At 40.0% G+C, this 19,159-nt stretch overlaps 1 protein-coding gene and 1 long non-coding RNA gene across 2 annotated transcripts; both read left to right on the top strand.

The window, feature by feature from the left end:
- Positions 1 to 9,146: 9,146 nt before the first annotated feature.
- LOC125501739 lies at positions 9,147 to 13,094 on the top strand. The gene is made up of 5 exons (XM_048658325.1): positions 9,147 to 9,202; positions 10,049 to 10,110; positions 10,610 to 10,671; positions 12,803 to 12,965; positions 13,036 to 13,094. Exons 1-5 carry the CDS (start codon positions 9,147 to 9,149, stop codon positions 13,083 to 13,085), a joined length of 393 nt encoding a protein of 130 aa, XP_048514282.1. The 3' UTR covers positions 13,086 to 13,094.
- A 4,624-nt stretch (positions 13,095 to 17,718) lies between these two features.
- On the top strand, positions 17,719 to 18,385 carry LOC125501935. Its single transcript, XR_007279685.1, has 3 exons — positions 17,719 to 17,860; positions 17,930 to 18,098; positions 18,195 to 18,385. It is a non-coding gene; the product is annotated as an uncharacterized LOC125501935 (long non-coding RNA).
- The last annotated feature ends 774 nt before the right edge of the window (positions 18,386 to 19,159 follow it).

Raw genomic sequence — 19,159 nt, 5'->3', positions numbered from 1 at the left:
GATTAAATACACAGGCAGATATATTCTTATAAGATAAGATAGACGTTGACGAATACTAATGATGACATGTCATTGTAATTACTCCTTCATCCAGGTAATTGCGTTCTTGGTCTCGAGATGAAAAACAGTCAGAGGATCAGAGGCTGAAGTCTTCAGACATTTGCTAGTTTTGGAGCTGGATAATGGAACCAAGCAACATCGAAGCTACATGTCAGTTTTATTTGAATATCGATGCAGCGTCTCAATGAAAAATGCAGGTTTGTTGGTTTCTGGCTCCTCCAGCATCCAGAAATTCATAACCATTAGAATGTCTGATATTTGTTTCAGAAGAATCGGTATACAGAATTTCCCAGGTAATTGATGAAACTGTTTGTTGGCAGCTAAGGTGATTTAATATCCCATGAGGAAATTGGAAGAATAGAAGAGAACTGACGACAGTTCGCAATGGGTTGGATCAATTATAATACCTTCTAGTTTCATCAGTCCAGTGAACAAACGTATTGCTATTGACACAATTGCTAAAAACTCACTAATTAAAAACTCGTGACACACCTTTGACATTTCATCGGAGCATAGCCTCTGAATCGAAGTCGAATACAACCCTGACGTTTACGAATACTAATGATGACATGGATTTGTGAATATTCCTTTATTCAGGTAATCGCATTCTTGGTCTCAAAATCGAAGACAGTCAGAGGATCAGAGGCGACAGTGTTCAGGCATGAGCAATTTATGGGATGGACAATAGATTCAAGCAACATCGAAGCTACATGTCAGTTTTATTTGAATATCGATGCAGCGTCTCAATGAAAAATGCAGGTTTGTTGGTTTCTGGCTCCTCCAGCATCCAGGAATTCATAACCATTAGAATGTCTGATATTTGTTCCAGAAGAATCGGTATACAGAATTTCCCAGGTGATTGATGACACTGTTTGTTCGCAGCTAAGGTGATTAAATAGTTCATGAGAAAATTGGAAGAATAGAAGAGTATTGATGACAGTTCGCAATGGGTTGGATCAATTATAATACCTTCTAGTATCACCAGTCCAGTGAAAAACCGTATTGCTATCGACACAATTGCTAAAAAGTCACTAATTAAAATCTCCTGACACACCTTTGACATTTCATCGGAGCATAGCCTCTGAATCGAAGTCGAATACAACCCTGACGTTTACGAATACTAATGATGACATGGATTTGTGAATATTCCTTTATTCAGGTAATCGCATTCTTGGTGTCAAAATCGAAGACAGTCAGAGGATCAGAGGCGACAGTGTTCAGGCATGAGCAATTGATGGGATGGACAATAGATTCAAGCAACAGCGAAACTACTTGTCAAATTTATTTGAATATGGATGCAACGTCTGGTTGGAAAATGCAGGTTTGTTGGCTTCTGGCTCCTCCAGCATGTGGAAATCTATAAACATTGGAATATTCATACTTGTTTCAGGAACAAATGCTGTTCTTTGACAGAACTTTGCACGCTATGGCCATTTTGTCGCATTTCCGAGCGAAAAAATGGAGATCTCTCGACGAGTATCAGGAATTACTCGGTCCAGTCGACACGCTCGTGTTTCTGAGGCCGTAATATAGGTATCGTCATGTATTTTGAGTTTGAGAATCCACAGCTGCTACTTAAGTTGATTTATCCAACGACCTGTCGATTAATAAGCTAATTCTTTGTTGCAGAACGTAGAATTATCAAGATATTTCGATGGTTCCGAGTTGTGTCTGGATCGAGTCGACGGATTTGAGTCGCTGCAAACAAACTACGTGAAAATAAGATTGCTGCAGATATTTGGAAAGCGAAGAATACAGCTCCTTCGGGTCGAGAAAGCACGATTGATATTCTGCGCTTTGGTTTCTTACACATTTTGAGCCCAGAAATCCGACTGTGCTCGCCAAAATGTCTTGCTTATCGAATTGATCGAGTGATAGCAAATTTCCCACTGTAATGAGCAGAGAAATGGAATTAACTCTGTAGCTATGAGTCGTGGCCTACTTAATTCGACGGATTCATGTTCTTAAGTTCGAAAAACTCAGAATAAGTTATTTTAAAACATTTGAAACATATGCTGTATTATGCTAGCAAGATTGCAGAATCGCTGAGACCCTGGTCTTTGTTTCTATTGATTTGAGAGTCAATAATGAACTCTAGTTCCTAAAGTTTTGGCTTTTCCACATATTTAGGGCTCAAAAACGATGGTGATACTCATCCTCTGTTTGAATTAATTGACTGCTGTACTCTAATGCTTTGAGAAGTCAAAAAATTGTAATATCTTGATAGCTCTCAGTCGTTGTTCAATTATCTAACCAGATTCCAGTTTCCAAGATCAAGATAAATACAATTACCGCTCTGTCATCATTATTTATTATTGTCCCCTCTTCTCCTGAAACTTTCTCAAGTTTTATCTAATTTTTGATGAATGAGTGGACTTTCTTTATGTCCTGTGAGATTTTGACGCCCCGCAGCTAGAGTAACACGACCTTAGACTTGTTTCCAGATTTTGACCGAATCTTTTCTACTTTTTCCTGCATATCCTGATTTTTTTTTTAATTTAATCGATTTGTTGATCGATCCATCAATTACTGCATCTTTCGACCTCCCTGGAGGTTCCCTGTGATCCAGAACCGAAGGTACGTCATCCTACATAATTCCCAATTTTTTTCTGATTTATTTCGATTTTTTCCTATTTTTTCCGATATATTAAATTATGTTTGAATTTTAGCGCCGCTGGTCACGTGGCCGCACTCGCCGATACAGCTAGCGCCATGTGGCGGATTTTTCGTGAACTACCGAAGCGTCTAGCCTCGTGACGGGCCCCACTCGGTTCTCGACCACGTGGTCGGGTTGCAGGTGGCGCCATCTTTTTTTAGTTCGCCGATAATCCGCAAGATGGCGCTGGCCGCAACTCGTTTTAGTAGTTCACGAAAAATCCGCCACATGGCGCTAGCTGTATCGGCGAGTGCGGCCACGTGACCAGCGGCGCTAAAATTCAAACATATTTTAAAAAATCGGAAAAAATGGGAAAAAATCGAAATAAATCAGGAAAAAATCGGAGATAAATCCAGGATGACGTCCCATCGTCTCTGGATCACGAAACACCTCCGAGAAGGCCAGGAGATGCGGTAAATGGCGGATCAATTGAAAAATTGACTCAAAATCGATAAGAAATCAGAAAAGGAAGGCAAAGATAGAAAATATCCGGTCAACATCTGGAAACAAGTCTCAGGTCGTGCTACTCTAGCTACTTGGCGTCAAAACTTACTGATCCAAGAACTCACTGATCAAAAACTCGTGACACACCTTTGACATTTCATCGGAGCATATCCTCTGTATCGAAGTCGAATACAACCCTGACGTTGACGAATACTAATGATGACATGTCATTGTAATTACTCCTTCATCCAGGTAATTGCGTTCTTGGTCTCGAGATGAAAAACAGTCAGAGGATCAGAGGCTGAAGTCTTCAGACATTTGCTAGTTTTGGAGCTGGATAATGGAACCAAGCAACATCGAAGCTACATGTCAGTTTTATTTGAATATCGATGCAGCGTCTCAATGAAAAATGCAGGTTTGTTGGTTTCTGGCTCCTCCAGCATCCAGGAATTCATAACCATTAGAATGTCTGATATTTGTTCCAGAAGAATCGGTATACAGAATTTCCCAGGTGATTGATGACACTGTTTGTTCGCAGCTAAGGTGATTAAATAGTTCATGAGAAAATTGGAAGAATAGAAGAGTATTGATGACAGTTCGCAATGGGTTGGATCAATTATAATACCTTCTAGTATCACCAGTCCAGTGAAAAACCGTATTGCTATCGACACAATTGCTAAAAAGTCACTAATTAAAATCTCCTGACACACCTTTGACATTTCATCGGAGCATAGCCTCTGAATCGAAGTCGAATACAACCCTGACGTTTACGAATACTAATGATGACATGGATTTGTGAATATTCCTTTATTCAGGTAATCGCATTCTTGGTGTCAAAATCGAAGACAGTCAGAGGATCAGAGGCGACAGTGTTCAGGCATGAGCAATTGATGGGATGGACAATAGATTCAAGCAACAGCGAAACTACTTGTCAAATTTATTTGAATATGGATGCAACGTCTGGTTGGAAAATGCAGGTTTGTTGGCTTCTGGCTCCTCCAGCATGTGGAAATCTATAAACATTGGAATATTCATACTTGTTTCAGGAACAAATGCTGTTCTTTGACAGAACTTTGCACGCTATGGCCATTTTGTCGCATTTCCGAGCGAAAAAATGGAGATCTCTCGACGAGTATCAGGAATTACTCGGTCCAGTCGACACGCTCGTGTTTCTGAGGCCGTAATATAGGTATCGTCATGTATTTTGAGTTTGAGAATCCACAGCTGCTACTTAAGTTGATTTATCCAACGACCTGTCGATTAATAAGCTAATTCTTTGTTGCAGAACGTAGAATTATCAAGATATTTCGATGGTTCCGAGTTGTGTCTGGATCGAGTCGACGGATTTGAGTCGCTGCAAACAAACTACGTGAAAATAAGATTGCTGCAGATATTTGGAAAGCGAAGAATACAGCTCCTTCGGGTCGAGAAAGCACGATTGATATTCTGCGCTTTGGTTTCTTACACATTTTGAGCCCAGAAATCCGACTGTGCTCGCCAAAATGTCTTGCTTATCGAATTGATCGAGTGATAGCAAATTTCCCACTGTAATGAGCAGAGAAATGGAATTAACTCTGTAGCTATGAGTCGTGGCCTACTTAATTCGACGGATTCATGTTCTTAAGTTCGAAAAACTCAGAATAAGTTATTTTAAAACATTTGAAACATATGCTGTATTATGCTAGCAAGATTGCAGAATCGCTGAGACCCTGGTCTTTGTTTCTATTGATTTGAGAGTCAATAATGAACTCTAGTTCCTAAAGTTTTGGCTTTTCCACATATTTAGGGCTCAAAAACGATGGTGATACTCATCCTCTGTTTGAATTAATTGACTGCTGTACTCTAATGCTTTGAGAAGTCAAAAAATTGTAATATCTTGATAGCTCTCAGTCGTTGTTCAATTATCTAACCAGATTCCAGTTTCCAAGATCAAGATAAATACAATTACCGCTCTGTCATCATTATTTATTATTGTCCCCTCTTCTCCTGAAACTTTCTCAAGTTTTATCTAATTTTTGATGAATGAGTGGACTTTCTTTATGTCCTGTGAGATTTTGACGCCCCGCAGCTAGAGTAACACGACCTTAGACTTGTTTCCAGATTTTGACCGAATCTTTTCTACTTTTTCCTGCATATCCTGATTTTTTTTTTAATTTAATCGATTTGTTGATCGATCCATCAATTACTGCATCTTTCGACCTCCCTGGAGGTTCCCTGTGATCCAGAACCGAAGGTACGTCATCCTACATAATTCCCAATTTTTTTCTGATTTATTTCGATTTTTTCCTATTTTTTCCGATATATTAAATTATGTTTGAATTTTAGCGCCGCTGGTCACGTGGCCGCACTCGCCGATACAGCTAGCGCCATGTGGCGGATTTTTCGTGAACTACCGAAGCGTCTAGCCTCGTGACGGGCCCCACTCGGTTCTCGACCACGTGGTCGGGTTGCAGGTGGCGCCATCTTTTTTTAGTTCGCCGATAATCCGCAAGATGGCGCTGGCCGCAACTCGTTTTAGTAGTTCACGAAAAATCCGCCACATGGCGCTAGCTGTATCGGCGAGTGCGGCCACGTGACCAGCGGCGCTAAAATTCAAACATATTTTAAAAAATCGGAAAAAATGGGAAAAAATCGAAATAAATCAGGAAAAAATCGGAGATAAATCCAGGATGACGTCCCATCGTCTCTGGATCACGAGACACCTCCGAGAAGGCCAGGAGATGCGGTAAATGGCGAATCAATTGAAAAATTGACTCAAAATCGATAAGAAATCAGAAAAGGAAGGCAAAGATAGAAAATATCCGGTCAACATCTGGAAACAAGTCTCAGGTCGTGCTACTCTAGCTACTTGGCGTCAAAACTTACTGATCCAAGAACTCACTGATCAAAAACTCGTGACACACCTTTGACATTTCATCGGAGCATATCCTCTGTATCGAAGTCGAATACAACCCTGACGTTGACGAATACTAATGATGACATGTCATTGTAATTACTCCTTCATCCAGGTAATTGCGTTCTTGGTCTCGGGATGAAAAACAGTCAGAGGATCAGAGGCTGAAGTCTTCAGACATTTGCTAGTTTTGGAGCTGGATAATGGAACCAAGCAACATCGAAGCTACATGTCAGTTTTATTTGAATATCGATGCAGCGTCTCAATGAAAAATGCAGGTTTGTTGGTTTCTGGCTCCTCCAGCATCCAGAAATTCATAACCATTAGAATGTCTGATATTTGTTTCAGAAGAATCGGTATACAGAATTTCCCAGGTAATTGATGACACTGTTTGTTGGCAGCTAAGGTGATTTAATATCCCATGAGGAAATTGGAAGAATAGAAGAGAACTGACGACAGTTCGCAATGGGTTGGATCAATTATAATACCTTCTAGTTTCATCAGTCCAGTGAACAAACGTATTGCTATTGACACAATTGCTAAAAAGTCACTAATTAAAAACTCCTGACACACCTTTGACATTTCATCGGAGCATAGCCTCTGAATCGAAGTCGAATACAACCCTGACGTTTACGAATACTAATGATGACATGGATTTGTGAATATTCCTTTATTCAGGAAATCACATTCTTGGTGTCAAAATCGAAGACAGTCAGAGGATCAGAGGCGACAGTGTTCAGGCATGAGCAATTTATGGGATGGACAATAGATTCAAGCAACAGCGAAACTACTTGTCAAATTTATTTGAATATGGATGCAGCGTCACTATGAAAAATGCAGATTTGTTGATTCTGGCTCTTGCAGCATCCAGAAATTCATAACCATTAGAATGTCTGATATTTGTTCCAGAAGAATCGGTATACAGAATTTCCCAGGTGATTGATGACACTGTTTGTTCGCAGCTAAGGTGATTAAATAGTTCATGAGAAAATTGGAAGAATAGAAGAGTATTGATGACAGTTCGCAATGGGTTGGATCAATTATAATACCTTCTAGTATCATCAGTCCAGTGAAAAACCATATTGCTATCGACACAATTGCTAAAAAGTCACTAATTAAAAACTCCTGACACACCTTTGACATTTCATCGGAGCATAGCCTCTAAATCGAAGTCGAATACAACCCTGACGTTTACGAATACTAATGATGACATGTAATTGTGAATATTCCTTTATTCAGGTAATTGCATGCTTGGTCTCAAAATCGAAGACAGTCAGAGGATCAGAAGCGACAGTGTTCAGGCATGAGCAATTTATGGGATGGACAATAGATTCAAGCAACAGCAAAACTACTTGTCAAATTTATTTGAATATGGATGCAACGTCTGGTTGGAAAATGCAGGTTTGTTGGCTTCTGGCTCCTCCAGCATGTGGAAATCTATAAACATTGGAATATTCATACTTGTTTCAGGAACAAATGCTGTTCTTTGACAGAACTTTGCACGCTATGGCCATTTTGTCGCATTTCCGAGCGAAAAAATGGAGATCTCTCGACGAGTATCAGGAATTACTCGGTCCAGTCGACACGCTCGTGTTTCTGAGGCCGTAATATAGGTATCGTCATGTATTTTGAGTTTGAGAATCCACAGCTGCTACTTAAGTTGATTTATCCAACGACCTGTCGATTAATAAGCTAATTCTTTGTTGCAGAACGTAGAATTATCAAGATATTTCGATGGTTCCGAGTTGTGTCTGGATCGAGTCGACGGATTTGAGTCGCTGCAAACAAACTACGTGAAAATAAGATTGCTGCAGATATTTGGAAAGCGAAGAATACAGCTCCTTCGGGTCGAGAAAGCACGATTGATATTCTGCGCTTTGGTTTCTTACACATTTTGAGCCCAGAAATCCGACTGTGCTCGCCAAAATGTCTTGCTTATCGAATTGATCGAGTGATAGCAAATTTCCCACTGTAATGAGCAGAGAAATGGAATTAACTCTGTAGCTATGAGTCGTGGCCTACTTAATTCGACGGATTCATGTTCTTAAGTTCGAAAAACTCAGAATAAGTTATTTTAAAACATTTGAAACATATGCTGTATTATGCTAGCAAGATTGCAGAATCGCTGAGACCCTGGTCTTTGTTTCTATTGATTTGAGAGTCAATAATGAACTCTAGTTCCTAAAGTTTTGGCTTTTCCACATATTTAGGGCTCAAAAACGATGGTGATACTCATCCTCTGTTTGAATTAATTGACTGCTGTACTCTAATGCTTTGAGAAGTCAAAAAATTGTAATATCTTGATAGCTCTCAGTCGTTGTTCAATTATCTAACCAGATTCCAGTTTCCAAGATCAAGATAAATACAATTACCGCTCTGTCATCATTATTTATTATTGTCCCCTCTTCTCCTGAAACTTTCTCAAGTTTTATCTAATTTTTGATGAATGAGTGGACTTTCTTTATGTCCTGTGAGATTTTGACGCCCCGCAGCTAGAGTAACACGACCTTAGACTTGTTTCCAGATTTTGACCGAATCTTTTCTACTTTTTCCTGCATATCCTGATTTTTTTTTTAATTTAATCGATTTGTTGATCGATCCATCAATTACTGCATCTTTCGACCTCCCTGGAGGTTCCCTGTGATCCAGAACCGAAGGTACGTCATCCTACATAATTCCCAATTTTTTTCTGATTTATTTCGATTTTTTCCTATTTTTTCCGATATATTAAATTATGTTTGAATTTTAGCGCCGCTGGTCACGTGGCCGCACTCGCCGATACAGCTAGCGCCATGTGGCGGATTTTTCGTGAACTACCGAAGCGTCTAGCCTCGTGACGGGCCCCACTCGGTTCTCGACCACGTGGTCGGGTTGCAGGTGGCGCCATCTTTTTTTAGTTCGCCGATAATCCGCAAGATGGCGCTGGCCGCAACTCGTTTTAGTAGTTCACGAAAAATCCGCCACATGGCGCTAGCTGTATCGGCGAGTGCGGCCACGTGACCAGCGGCGCTAAAATTCAAACATATTTTAAAAAATCGGAAAAAATGGGAAAAAATCGAAATAAATCAGGAAAAAATCGGAGATAAATCCAGGATGACGTCCCATCGTCTCTGGATCACGAGACACCTCCGAGAAGGCCAGGAGATGCGGTAAATGGCGAATCAATTGAAAAATTGACTCAAAATCGATAAGAAATCAGAAAAGGAAGGCAAAGATAGAAAATATCCGGTCAACATCTGGAAACAAGTCTCAGGTCGTGCTACTCTAGCTACTTGGCGTCAAAACTTACTGATCCAAGAACTCACTGATCAAAAACTCGTGACACACCTTTGACATTTCATCGGAGCATATCCTCTGTATCGAAGTCGAATACAACCCTGACGTTGACGAATACTAATGATGACATGTCATTGTAATTACTCCTTCATCCAGGTAATTGCGTTCTTGGTCTCGGGATGAAAAACAGTCAGAGGATCAGAGGCTGAAGTCTTCAGACATTTGCTAGTTTTGGAGCTGGATAATGGAACCAAGCAACATCGAAGCTACATGTCAGTTTTATTTGAATATCGATGCAGCGTCTCAATGAAAAATGCAGGTTTGTTGGTTTCTGGCTCCTCCAGCATCCAGAAATTCATAACCATTAGAATGTCTGATATTTGTTTCAGAAGAATCGGTATACAGAATTTCCCAGGTAATTGATGACACTGTTTGTTGGCAGCTAAGGTGATTTAATATCCCATGAGGAAATTGGAAGAATAGAAGAGAACTGACGACAGTTCGCAATGGGTTGGATCAATTATAATACCTTCTAGTTTCATCAGTCCAGTGAACAAACGTATTGCTATTGACACAATTGCTAAAAAGTCACTAATTAAAAACTCCTGACACACCTTTGACATTTCATCGGAGCATAGCCTCTGAATCGAAGTCGAATACAACCCTGACGTTTACGAATACTAATGATGACATGGATTTGTGAATATTCCTTTATTCAGGAAATCACATTCTTGGTGTCAAAATCGAAGACAGTCAGAGGATCAGAGGCGACAGTGTTCAGGCATGAGCAATTTATGGGATGGACAATAGATTCAAGCAACAGCGAAACTACTTGTCAAATTTATTTGAATATGGATGCAGCGTCACTATGAAAAATGCAGATTTGTTGATTCTGGCTCTTGCAGCATCCAGAAATTCATAACCATTAGAATGTCTGATATTTGTTCCAGAAGAATCGGTATACAGAATTTCCCAGGTGATTGATGACACTGTTTGTTCGCAGCTAAGGTGATTAAATAGTTCATGAGAAAATTGGAAGAATAGAAGAGTATTGATGACAGTTTGCAATGGGTTGGATCAATTCTAATACCTTCTAGTATCATCAGTCCAGTGAAAAACCGTATTGCTATCGACACAATTGCTAAAAAGTCACTAATTAAAATCTCCTGACACACCTTTGACATTTCATCGGAGCATAGCCTCTGAATCGAAGTCGAATACAACCCTGACGTTTACGAATACTAATGATGACATGGATTTGTGAATATTCCTTTATTCAGGTAATCGCATTCTTGGTGTCAAAATCGAAGACAGTCAGAGGATCAGAGGCGACAGTGTTCAGGCATGAGCAATTGATGGGATGGACAATAGATTCAAGCAACAGCGAAACTACTTGTCAAATTTATTTGAATATGGATGCAACGTCTGGTTGGAAAATGCAGGTTTGTTGGCTTCTGGCTCCTCCAGCATGTGGAAATCTATAAACATTGGAATATTCATACTTGTTTCAGGAACAAATGCTGTTCTTTGACAGAACTTTGCACGCTATGGCCATTTTGTCGCATTTCCGAGCGAAAAAATGGAGATCTCTCGACGAGTATCAGGAATTACTCGGTCCAGTCGACACGCTCGTGTTTCTGAGGCCGTAATATAGGTATCGTCATGTATTTTGAGTTTGAGAATCCACAGCTGCTACTTAAGTTGATTTATCCAACGACCTGTCGATTAATAAGCTAATTCTTTGTTGCAGAACGTAGAATTATCAAGATATTTCGATGGTTCCGAGTTGTGTCTGGATCGAGTCGACGGATTTGAGTCGCTGCAAACAAACTACGTGAAAATAAGATTGCTGCAGATATTTGGAAAGCGAAGAATACAGCTCCTTCGGGTCGAGAAAGCACGATTGATATTCTGCGCTTTGGTTTCTTACACATTTTGAGCCCAGAAATCCGACTGTGCTCGCCAAAATGTCTTGCTTATCGAATTGATCGAGTGATAGCAAATTTCCCACTGTAATGAGCAGAGAAATGGAATTAACTCTGTAGCTATGAGTCGTGGCCTACTTAATTCGACGGATTCATGTTCTTAAGTTCGAAAAACTCAGAATAAGTTATTTTAAAACATTTGAAACATATGCTGTATTATGCTAGCAAGATTGCAGAATCGCTGAGACCCTGGTCTTTGTTTCTATTGATTTGAGAGTCAATAATGAACTCTAGTTCCTAAAGTTTTGGCTTTTCCACATATTTAGGGCTCAAAAACGATGGTGATACTCATCCTCTGTTTGAATTAATTGACTGCTGTACTCTAATGCTTTGAGAAGTCAAAAAATTGTAATATCTTGATAGCTCTCAGTCGTTGTTCAATTATCTAACCAGATTCCAGTTTCCAAGATCAAGATAAATACAATTACCGCTCTGTCATCATTATTTATTATTGTCCCCTCTTCTCCTGAAACTTTCTCAAGTTTTATCTAATTTTTGATGAATGAGTGGACTTTCTTTATGTCCTGTGAGATTTTGACGCCCCGCAGCTAGAGTAACACGACCTTAGACTTGTTTCCAGATTTTGACCGAATCTTTTCTACTTTTTCCTGCATATCCTGATTTTTTTTTTAATTTAATCGATTTGTTGATCGATCCATCAATTACTGCATCTTTCGACCTCCCTGGAGGTTCCCTGTGATCCAGAACCGAAGGTACGTCATCCTACATAATTCCCAATTTTTTTCTGATTTATTTCGATTTTTTCCTATTTTTTCCGATATATTAAATTATGTTTGAATTTTAGCGCCGCTGGTCACGTGGCCGCACTCGCCGATACAGCTAGCGCCATGTGGCGGATTTTTCGTGAACTACCGAAGCGTCTAGCCTCGTGACGGGCCCCACTCGGTTCTCGACCACGTGGTCGGGTTGCAGGTGGCGCCATCTTTTTTTAGTTCGCCGATAATCCGCAAGATGGCGCTGGCCGCAACTCGTTTTAGTAGTTCACGAAAAATCCGCCACATGGCGCTAGCTGTATCGGCGAGTGCGGCCACGTGACCAGCGGCGCTAAAATTCAAACATATTTTAAAAAATCGGAAAAAATGGGAAAAAATCGAAATAAATCAGGAAAAAATCGGAGATAAATCCAGGATGACGTCCCATCGTCTCTGGATCACGAGACACCTTCGAGAAGGCCAGGAGATGCGGTAAATGGCGAATCAATTGAAAAATTGACTCAAAATCGATAAGAAATCAGAAAAGGAAGGCAAAGATAGAAAATATCCGGTCAACATCTGGAAACAAGTCTCAGGTCGTGCTACTCTAGCTACTTGGCGTCAAAACTTACTGATCCAAGAACTCACTGATCAAAAACTCGTGACACACCTTTGACATTTCATCGGAGCATATCCTCTGTATCGAAGTCGAATACAACCCTGACGTTGACGAATACTAATGATGACATGTCATTGTAATTACTCCTTCATCCAGGTAATTGCGTTCTTGGTCTCGAAATGGAAGACAGTCAGAGGATCAGAGGCTGAAGTCTTCAGACATTTGCTAGTTTTGGAGCTGGATAATGGAACCAAGCAACATCGAAGCTACATGTCAGTTTTATTTGAATATCGATGCAGCGTCTCAATGAAAAATGCAGGTTTGTTGGTTTCTGGCTCCTCCAGCATCCAGAAATTCATAACCATTAGAATGTCTGATATTTGTTTCAGAAGAATCGGTATACAGAATTTCCCAGGTAATTGATGACACTGTTTGTTGACAGCTAAGGTGATTTAATATCCCATGAGGAAATTGGAAGAATAGAAGAGAACTGACGACAGTTCGCAATGGGTTGGATCAATTATAATACCTTCTAGTTTCATCAGTCCAGTAAACAAACGTATTGCTATTGACACAATTGCTAAAAACTCACTAATTAAAAACTCGTGACACACCTTTGACATTTCATCGGAGCATAGCCTCTGAATCGAAGTCGAATACAACCCTGACGTTTACGAATACTAATGATGACATGGATTTGTGAATATTCCTTTATTCAGGTAATCGCATTCTTGGTGTCAAAATCGAAGACAGTCAGAGGATCAGAGGCGACAGTGTTCAGGCATGAGCAATTGATGGGATGGACAATAGATTCAAGCAACAGCGAAACTACTTGTCAAATTTATTTGAATATGGATGCAGCGTCACTATGAAAAATGCAGATTTGTTGATTCTGGCTCTTGCAGCATCCAGAAATTCATAACCATTAGAATGTCTGATATTTGTTCCAGAAGAATCGGTATACAGAATTTCCCAGGTGATTGATGACACTGTTTGTTCGCAGCTAAGGTGATTAAATAGTTCATGAGAAAATTGGAAGAATAGAAGAGTATTGATGACAGTTCGCAATGGGTTGGATCAATTATAATACCTTCTAGTATCACCAGTCCAGTGAAAAACCGTATTGCTATCGACACAATTGCTAAAAAGTCACTAATTAAAATCTCCTGACACACCTTTGACATTTCATCGGAGCATAGCCTCTGAATCGAAGTCGAATACAACCCTGACGTTTACGAATACTAATGATGACATGTAATTGTGAATATTCCTTTATTCAGGTAATTGCATTCTTGGTCTCAAAATCGAAGACAGTCAGAGGATCAGAGGCGACAGTGTTCAGGCATGAGCAATTTATGGGATGGACAATAGATTCAAGCAACATCGAAGCTACATGTCAGTTTTATTTGAATATCGATGCAGCGTCTTAATGTTGGTTGCTGGCTCCACCAGCATCTGGAAATCTCTGAACATTGGAATGTCTGATATTTGTTCCAGAAGAATCGGTATACAGAATTTCCCAGGTGATTGATGACACTGTTTGTTGGCAGCTAAGGTGATTAAATAGTTCATGAGAAAATTGGAAGAATAGAAGAGTATTGATGACAGTTCGCAATGGGTTGGATCAATTCTAATACCTTCTAGTTTCATCAGTCCAGTGAAAAATCGTATTGCTATTGACACAATTGCTAAAAAGTCACTAATTAAAAACTCGTGACACACCTTTGACATTTCATCGGAGCACAGCCTTTAAATCAAAGTCGAACACAACCCTGACGTTTATAAATACTAATGATAACATGTTATTATAATTACTCCTCCAATCAGGTAATTGCGCTTTTGGTCTCGAGATGGAAAACAGTCAGAGGATTAGAGGCTACAGTCTTCAGACATCTGCAAGTTTTGGGGCTGGACAATGGAACCTCGCAACATCGAAGCTACATGTCAGTTTCATTTGAATATGGATGCAACGTCTGGTTGGAAAACGCAGGTTTGTCGGCTTCTGGCTCCTCCGGCATGTGGAAATCTATAAACATTGGAATGTTCTATATTTGTTTCAGTAGAACCGGTATACAGAATTTCCCAGGTGATTGACGACACTGTTCGTTGGCAGCTAAGGTGAATTATTAGTTCATGAGGAAATTGGAAGAATAGGAGAGATTTGATGACAGTTTACAATGGGTTGGATCTGTTATAGTACCTTCTAGTTTCATCAGTCTAGTGAAAGAACGTATTGCTATTGACACAATTGCTAAAAACTCACTAATTAAAAACTCGTGACACACCTTTGACGTTGCATTGGAGCATAGCCTGTGAATCAAAGTCGAACACAACCCTGACGTTTACGAATACTAATGATGACATGAAATTGTAAATATTCCTTTATTCAGGTAATCACATTCTTGGTCTCGAAATTGAAGACAGTCAGAGGATCAGAGGTGACAGTGTTCAGGCATGTGCAATTTATGGGATGGACAATAGATTCAAGCAACAGCAAAACTACTTGTCAAATTTATTTGAATATAGATGCAGCGTCTCAATGAAAAATGCAGGCTTGTTGGCTTCTGGCTCTTCCAGCATTTGGAAATCTATAAACATTGGAATATTCATACTTGTTTCAGGAACAAATGCTGTTCTTTGACTGAACTTTGCACGTGTTGTCCATTTTGTCGCATTTCCGAACGGAAAAATGGAGATCTCTCGACGAGTATCAGGAATTGCTCGGTCCAGTCGACACGCTCGTTTTCCTGAAGCCGTAATATAGGTATCGTCATGTATTTTGAGTTTGAGAATCCACAACTGCTTCCTCATTTAATTTATCCAACGACCGGTCGATTAATAAGCCAATCGTTTGTTGCAGACGTAGCAATATCAAGATATTCCGATGGTTTCGGGTCGTGGCACAATTGACTCGACAAATTCAAGTCCAATTTATCCAACGACCGGTCGATTAATAAGCTAATTATTCATCAATTATTCGCTGTTGGGAGCACAAAAATTATAAGACATATCGATTATTTTTAGTCGTAGACGCACTGTGATTCGTCGCAATCCATGCATGGGTCGAAATATTCGAATTTCTCGGTCTACGAGGGAGCCCGAGCTGTGCTGGAGTCAGCGTAGCCAGCAGGGTAGCACTTTGTTGTGAGACGTCACCTTCAGGGCTGAGCAGAGGTGACGCCTCAAAACAAACCGCGCGCCCGTGGCTACCTGATTCCAGCTGAGCTTGGGTTTGCTGGTGAATTCAGAAATTCGAATATTTCGGCCTATGCATGGATTGCGACGAATCTATGTGGGTCTACGACTAAAACCAATCGATGTCTTCTAATTATTCTGCTTCGAACAGCGAATAATTGATGATTACTCGATCGATTGCATGAGTAGAATATTTTGGCTTTCAGATTTGGATTCCTGAGCTGATTTGATGTGAGATAACTCTCGAAGAACCAAAAAAAAAATTCGATTGCTGAGAAAAACATGAATCATTGTTTTAATTGGGTTTAATATATATATTCCTGAGGTCAAAATACATAAGAAAAGTGCCATACGATCAATTTTAAAGAATAAAAATTGATCGTATGGCATTTTTCTTATGTATTTCGACCTCAGAAACACGAATTCATTGTCCAAATTAAGCTACGATTTTTTCCCTTCGAGATATCCTCAAATTTGTACCAAAAAATGCAGAAAAAATGAGGATAACTCAGTTATTTTTGAGGATAGATCAAATTTTCCTCCGGATTCGGATTCCTCAACTCAAATTACATTACGATAGTCTAAAAAATCGATTTTTCATTTTTGACCCCAAAAAGCTGAGAATTGGCGATAACTTGGTCAATTCCAGAGATAGATCTATATCTCTTGCAAATTCGGAGTTCTTAGGGCAAAATACGTGAGAAAAGCATGATTGACCCAATTAAAAAAAAGATTTTTTTTTTGCTCAAAAATCGAATTTTTTCTTGGTTCTTCAAGTGTAATCTAACATATAATCAGTTTAGAAATCCAAATTTGAAAGCCAGGATCATCTACTCAAGCAATCGATCGAGTAATCATCAATTATTCGCTGTTCGAAGCAGAATAATTATAAGACATCGATTGGTTTCAGTCGTAGACCCACTTTGATTCGTCGCAATTCGTGCATGGGTCGAAATATTCGAATTTCTTGGTCTACGAGGGAGCCCAAGCTCACAATCAGCTGGAATCAGGTAGCCACGGGCGCGCGGTATGTTGTGGGGCGTGACCTCTGCTCAGCCCCGAAGGTGACGTCTCACAACAAAACGCTAGCTGCTGGCTACGCTGACTCCAGTTTAGGTCCCTTGTAGACCGAGAAATTCGAATATTTCGACCCATGCATGGATTGCGACGAATCAAAGTGGGTCTTCGACTAAAACCAATCGATGTCTTATAATTATTCTGCTTCGAACAGCGAATAATTGATGATGACTCGATCGATTGCATGAGTAGATGATTTTGGCTTCTAAATTTGGATCCCTGAGCTGATTATGTATAAGATGAAGCTCAAAAAACCGAAAAAAATTCGATTTTCGACTTTTTTCGGACAAAGGGCGAGGTTTTTTGGGGATTCTTTATTTCGGGGATATGTTATGTTTGAATTTCACCGCTGTTGGTCACGTCTGCGCACTCGCCGATACAGCTAGCGCTAAGTCGCGGAATTTTCGGGAACTACAAAAACTAGTGCCATCTGATGGACTTTTCAAAAACTGATTTCAGCGCAAGTCCACATGGGGTAAGTTACCTACGAACAATTTATCGTCATCGGTCGGCAACTCCGCATAGGGTAAATTACCTACGAACAATTCATCGTCATCGGTCGGTCCATGGATATCGGTCGGCGAATCCGCATAGGGTATATTTCCTACGAACAATTCATCGTCATCGGTCGGTATCAGATCTGATAACTTACTGATCAAAAACTCGTGACACACCCTTGACGTTCCATCGGAGCATGTTCTTTAAATCGAAGTTGAACACAACCCTGATGTTGACTAATACTAATGATGACATGTCATTGAATTTACTCCTTTGTCCAGGTAATTGCATTCTTGGTCTCGACACGGAAAAAACCCAGATGATCAGAGGCTACAGTCTTCAGGTATTTGCAATTTTCGGGCCTGGACAATAAATCCAAGCAACTGCGAAGTTACGTGTCAGTCTTATTTTAATATGGATACAGCGTCTAAATGAGAAATGCAGGTTTGTTAGTTTCTGGTTCCTCCAGCATCCGGTAATCTATAAACATTTTAATACTTGTACTTGTTTCAGAAAAATCGTTGGGGTTCTCCGTTCGATTTGCGATGCTGCTCTTTGACAGAACTTCGCACGTGTTGTCCATTTTGTCGCATTTCCGAACGGAAAAATGGAGATCTCTCGACGAGTATCAGGAATTGCTCGGTCCAGTCGACACGCTCGTTTTCCTGAAGCCGTAATATAGGTATCGTCATGTATTTTGAGTTTGAGAATCCACAACTGCTTCCTCATTTAATTTATCCAACGACCGGTCGATTAATAAGCCAATCGTTTGTTGCAGACGTAGCAATATCAAGATATTCCGATGGTTTCGGGTCGTGGCACAATTGACTCGACAAATTCAAGTCCAATTTATCCAACGACCGGTCGATTAATAAGCTAATTATTCATCAATTATTCGCTGTTGGGAGCACAAAAATTATAAGACATATCGATTATTTTTAGTCGTAGACGCACTGTGATTCGTCGCAATCCATGCATGGGTCGAAATATTCGAATTTCTCGGTCTACGAGGGAGCCCGAGCTGTGCTGGAGTCAGCGTAGCCAGCAGGGTAGCACTTTGTTGTGAGACGTCACCTTCAGGGCTGAGCAGAGGTGACGCCTCAAAACAAACCGCGCGCCCGTGGCTACCTGATTCCAGCTGAGCTTGGGTTTGCTGGTGAATTCAGAAATTCGAATATTTCGGCCTATGCATGGATTGCGACGAATCTATGTGGGTCTACGACTAAAACCAATCGATGTCTTCTAATTATTCTGCTTCGAACAGCGAATAATTGATGATTACTCGATCGATTGCATGAGTAGAATATTTTGGCTTTCAGATTTGGATTCCTGAGCTGATTTGATGTGAGATAACTCTCGAAGAACCAAAAAAAAAATTCGATTGCTGAGAAAAACATGAATCATTGTTTTAATTGGGTTTAATATATATATTCCTGAGGTCAAAATACATAAGAAAAGTGCCATACGATCAATTTTAAAGAATAAAAATTGATTGTATGGCATTTTTCTTATGTATTTCGACCTCAGGAACACGGATCCGTTGGCCAAAGTGAGCTACGGATTTCTCCCTCCGAGATATCCCAATTTTTCTGCTCCAAAAAGCGAAAAATTTTCGATAACTCGATCAATTTTATAGCTAGATCAATTTGGCTTCCAGATTCGGATTCCTGAGCCAATAAAAATATTAAGAATACCATACATAAGTCAAAAACATGAAGGTTTTATCAAGTTCAAATAATATTT

Source organism: Athalia rosae, chromosome 7 (genome assembly GCF_917208135.1).
Source record: "Athalia rosae chromosome 7, iyAthRosa1.1, whole genome shotgun sequence".
Classification (NCBI taxonomy): Eukaryota; Metazoa; Arthropoda; class Insecta; order Hymenoptera; family Athaliidae; genus Athalia; species Athalia rosae.
This window is presented reverse-complemented; position numbering and strand designations above follow the sequence as displayed.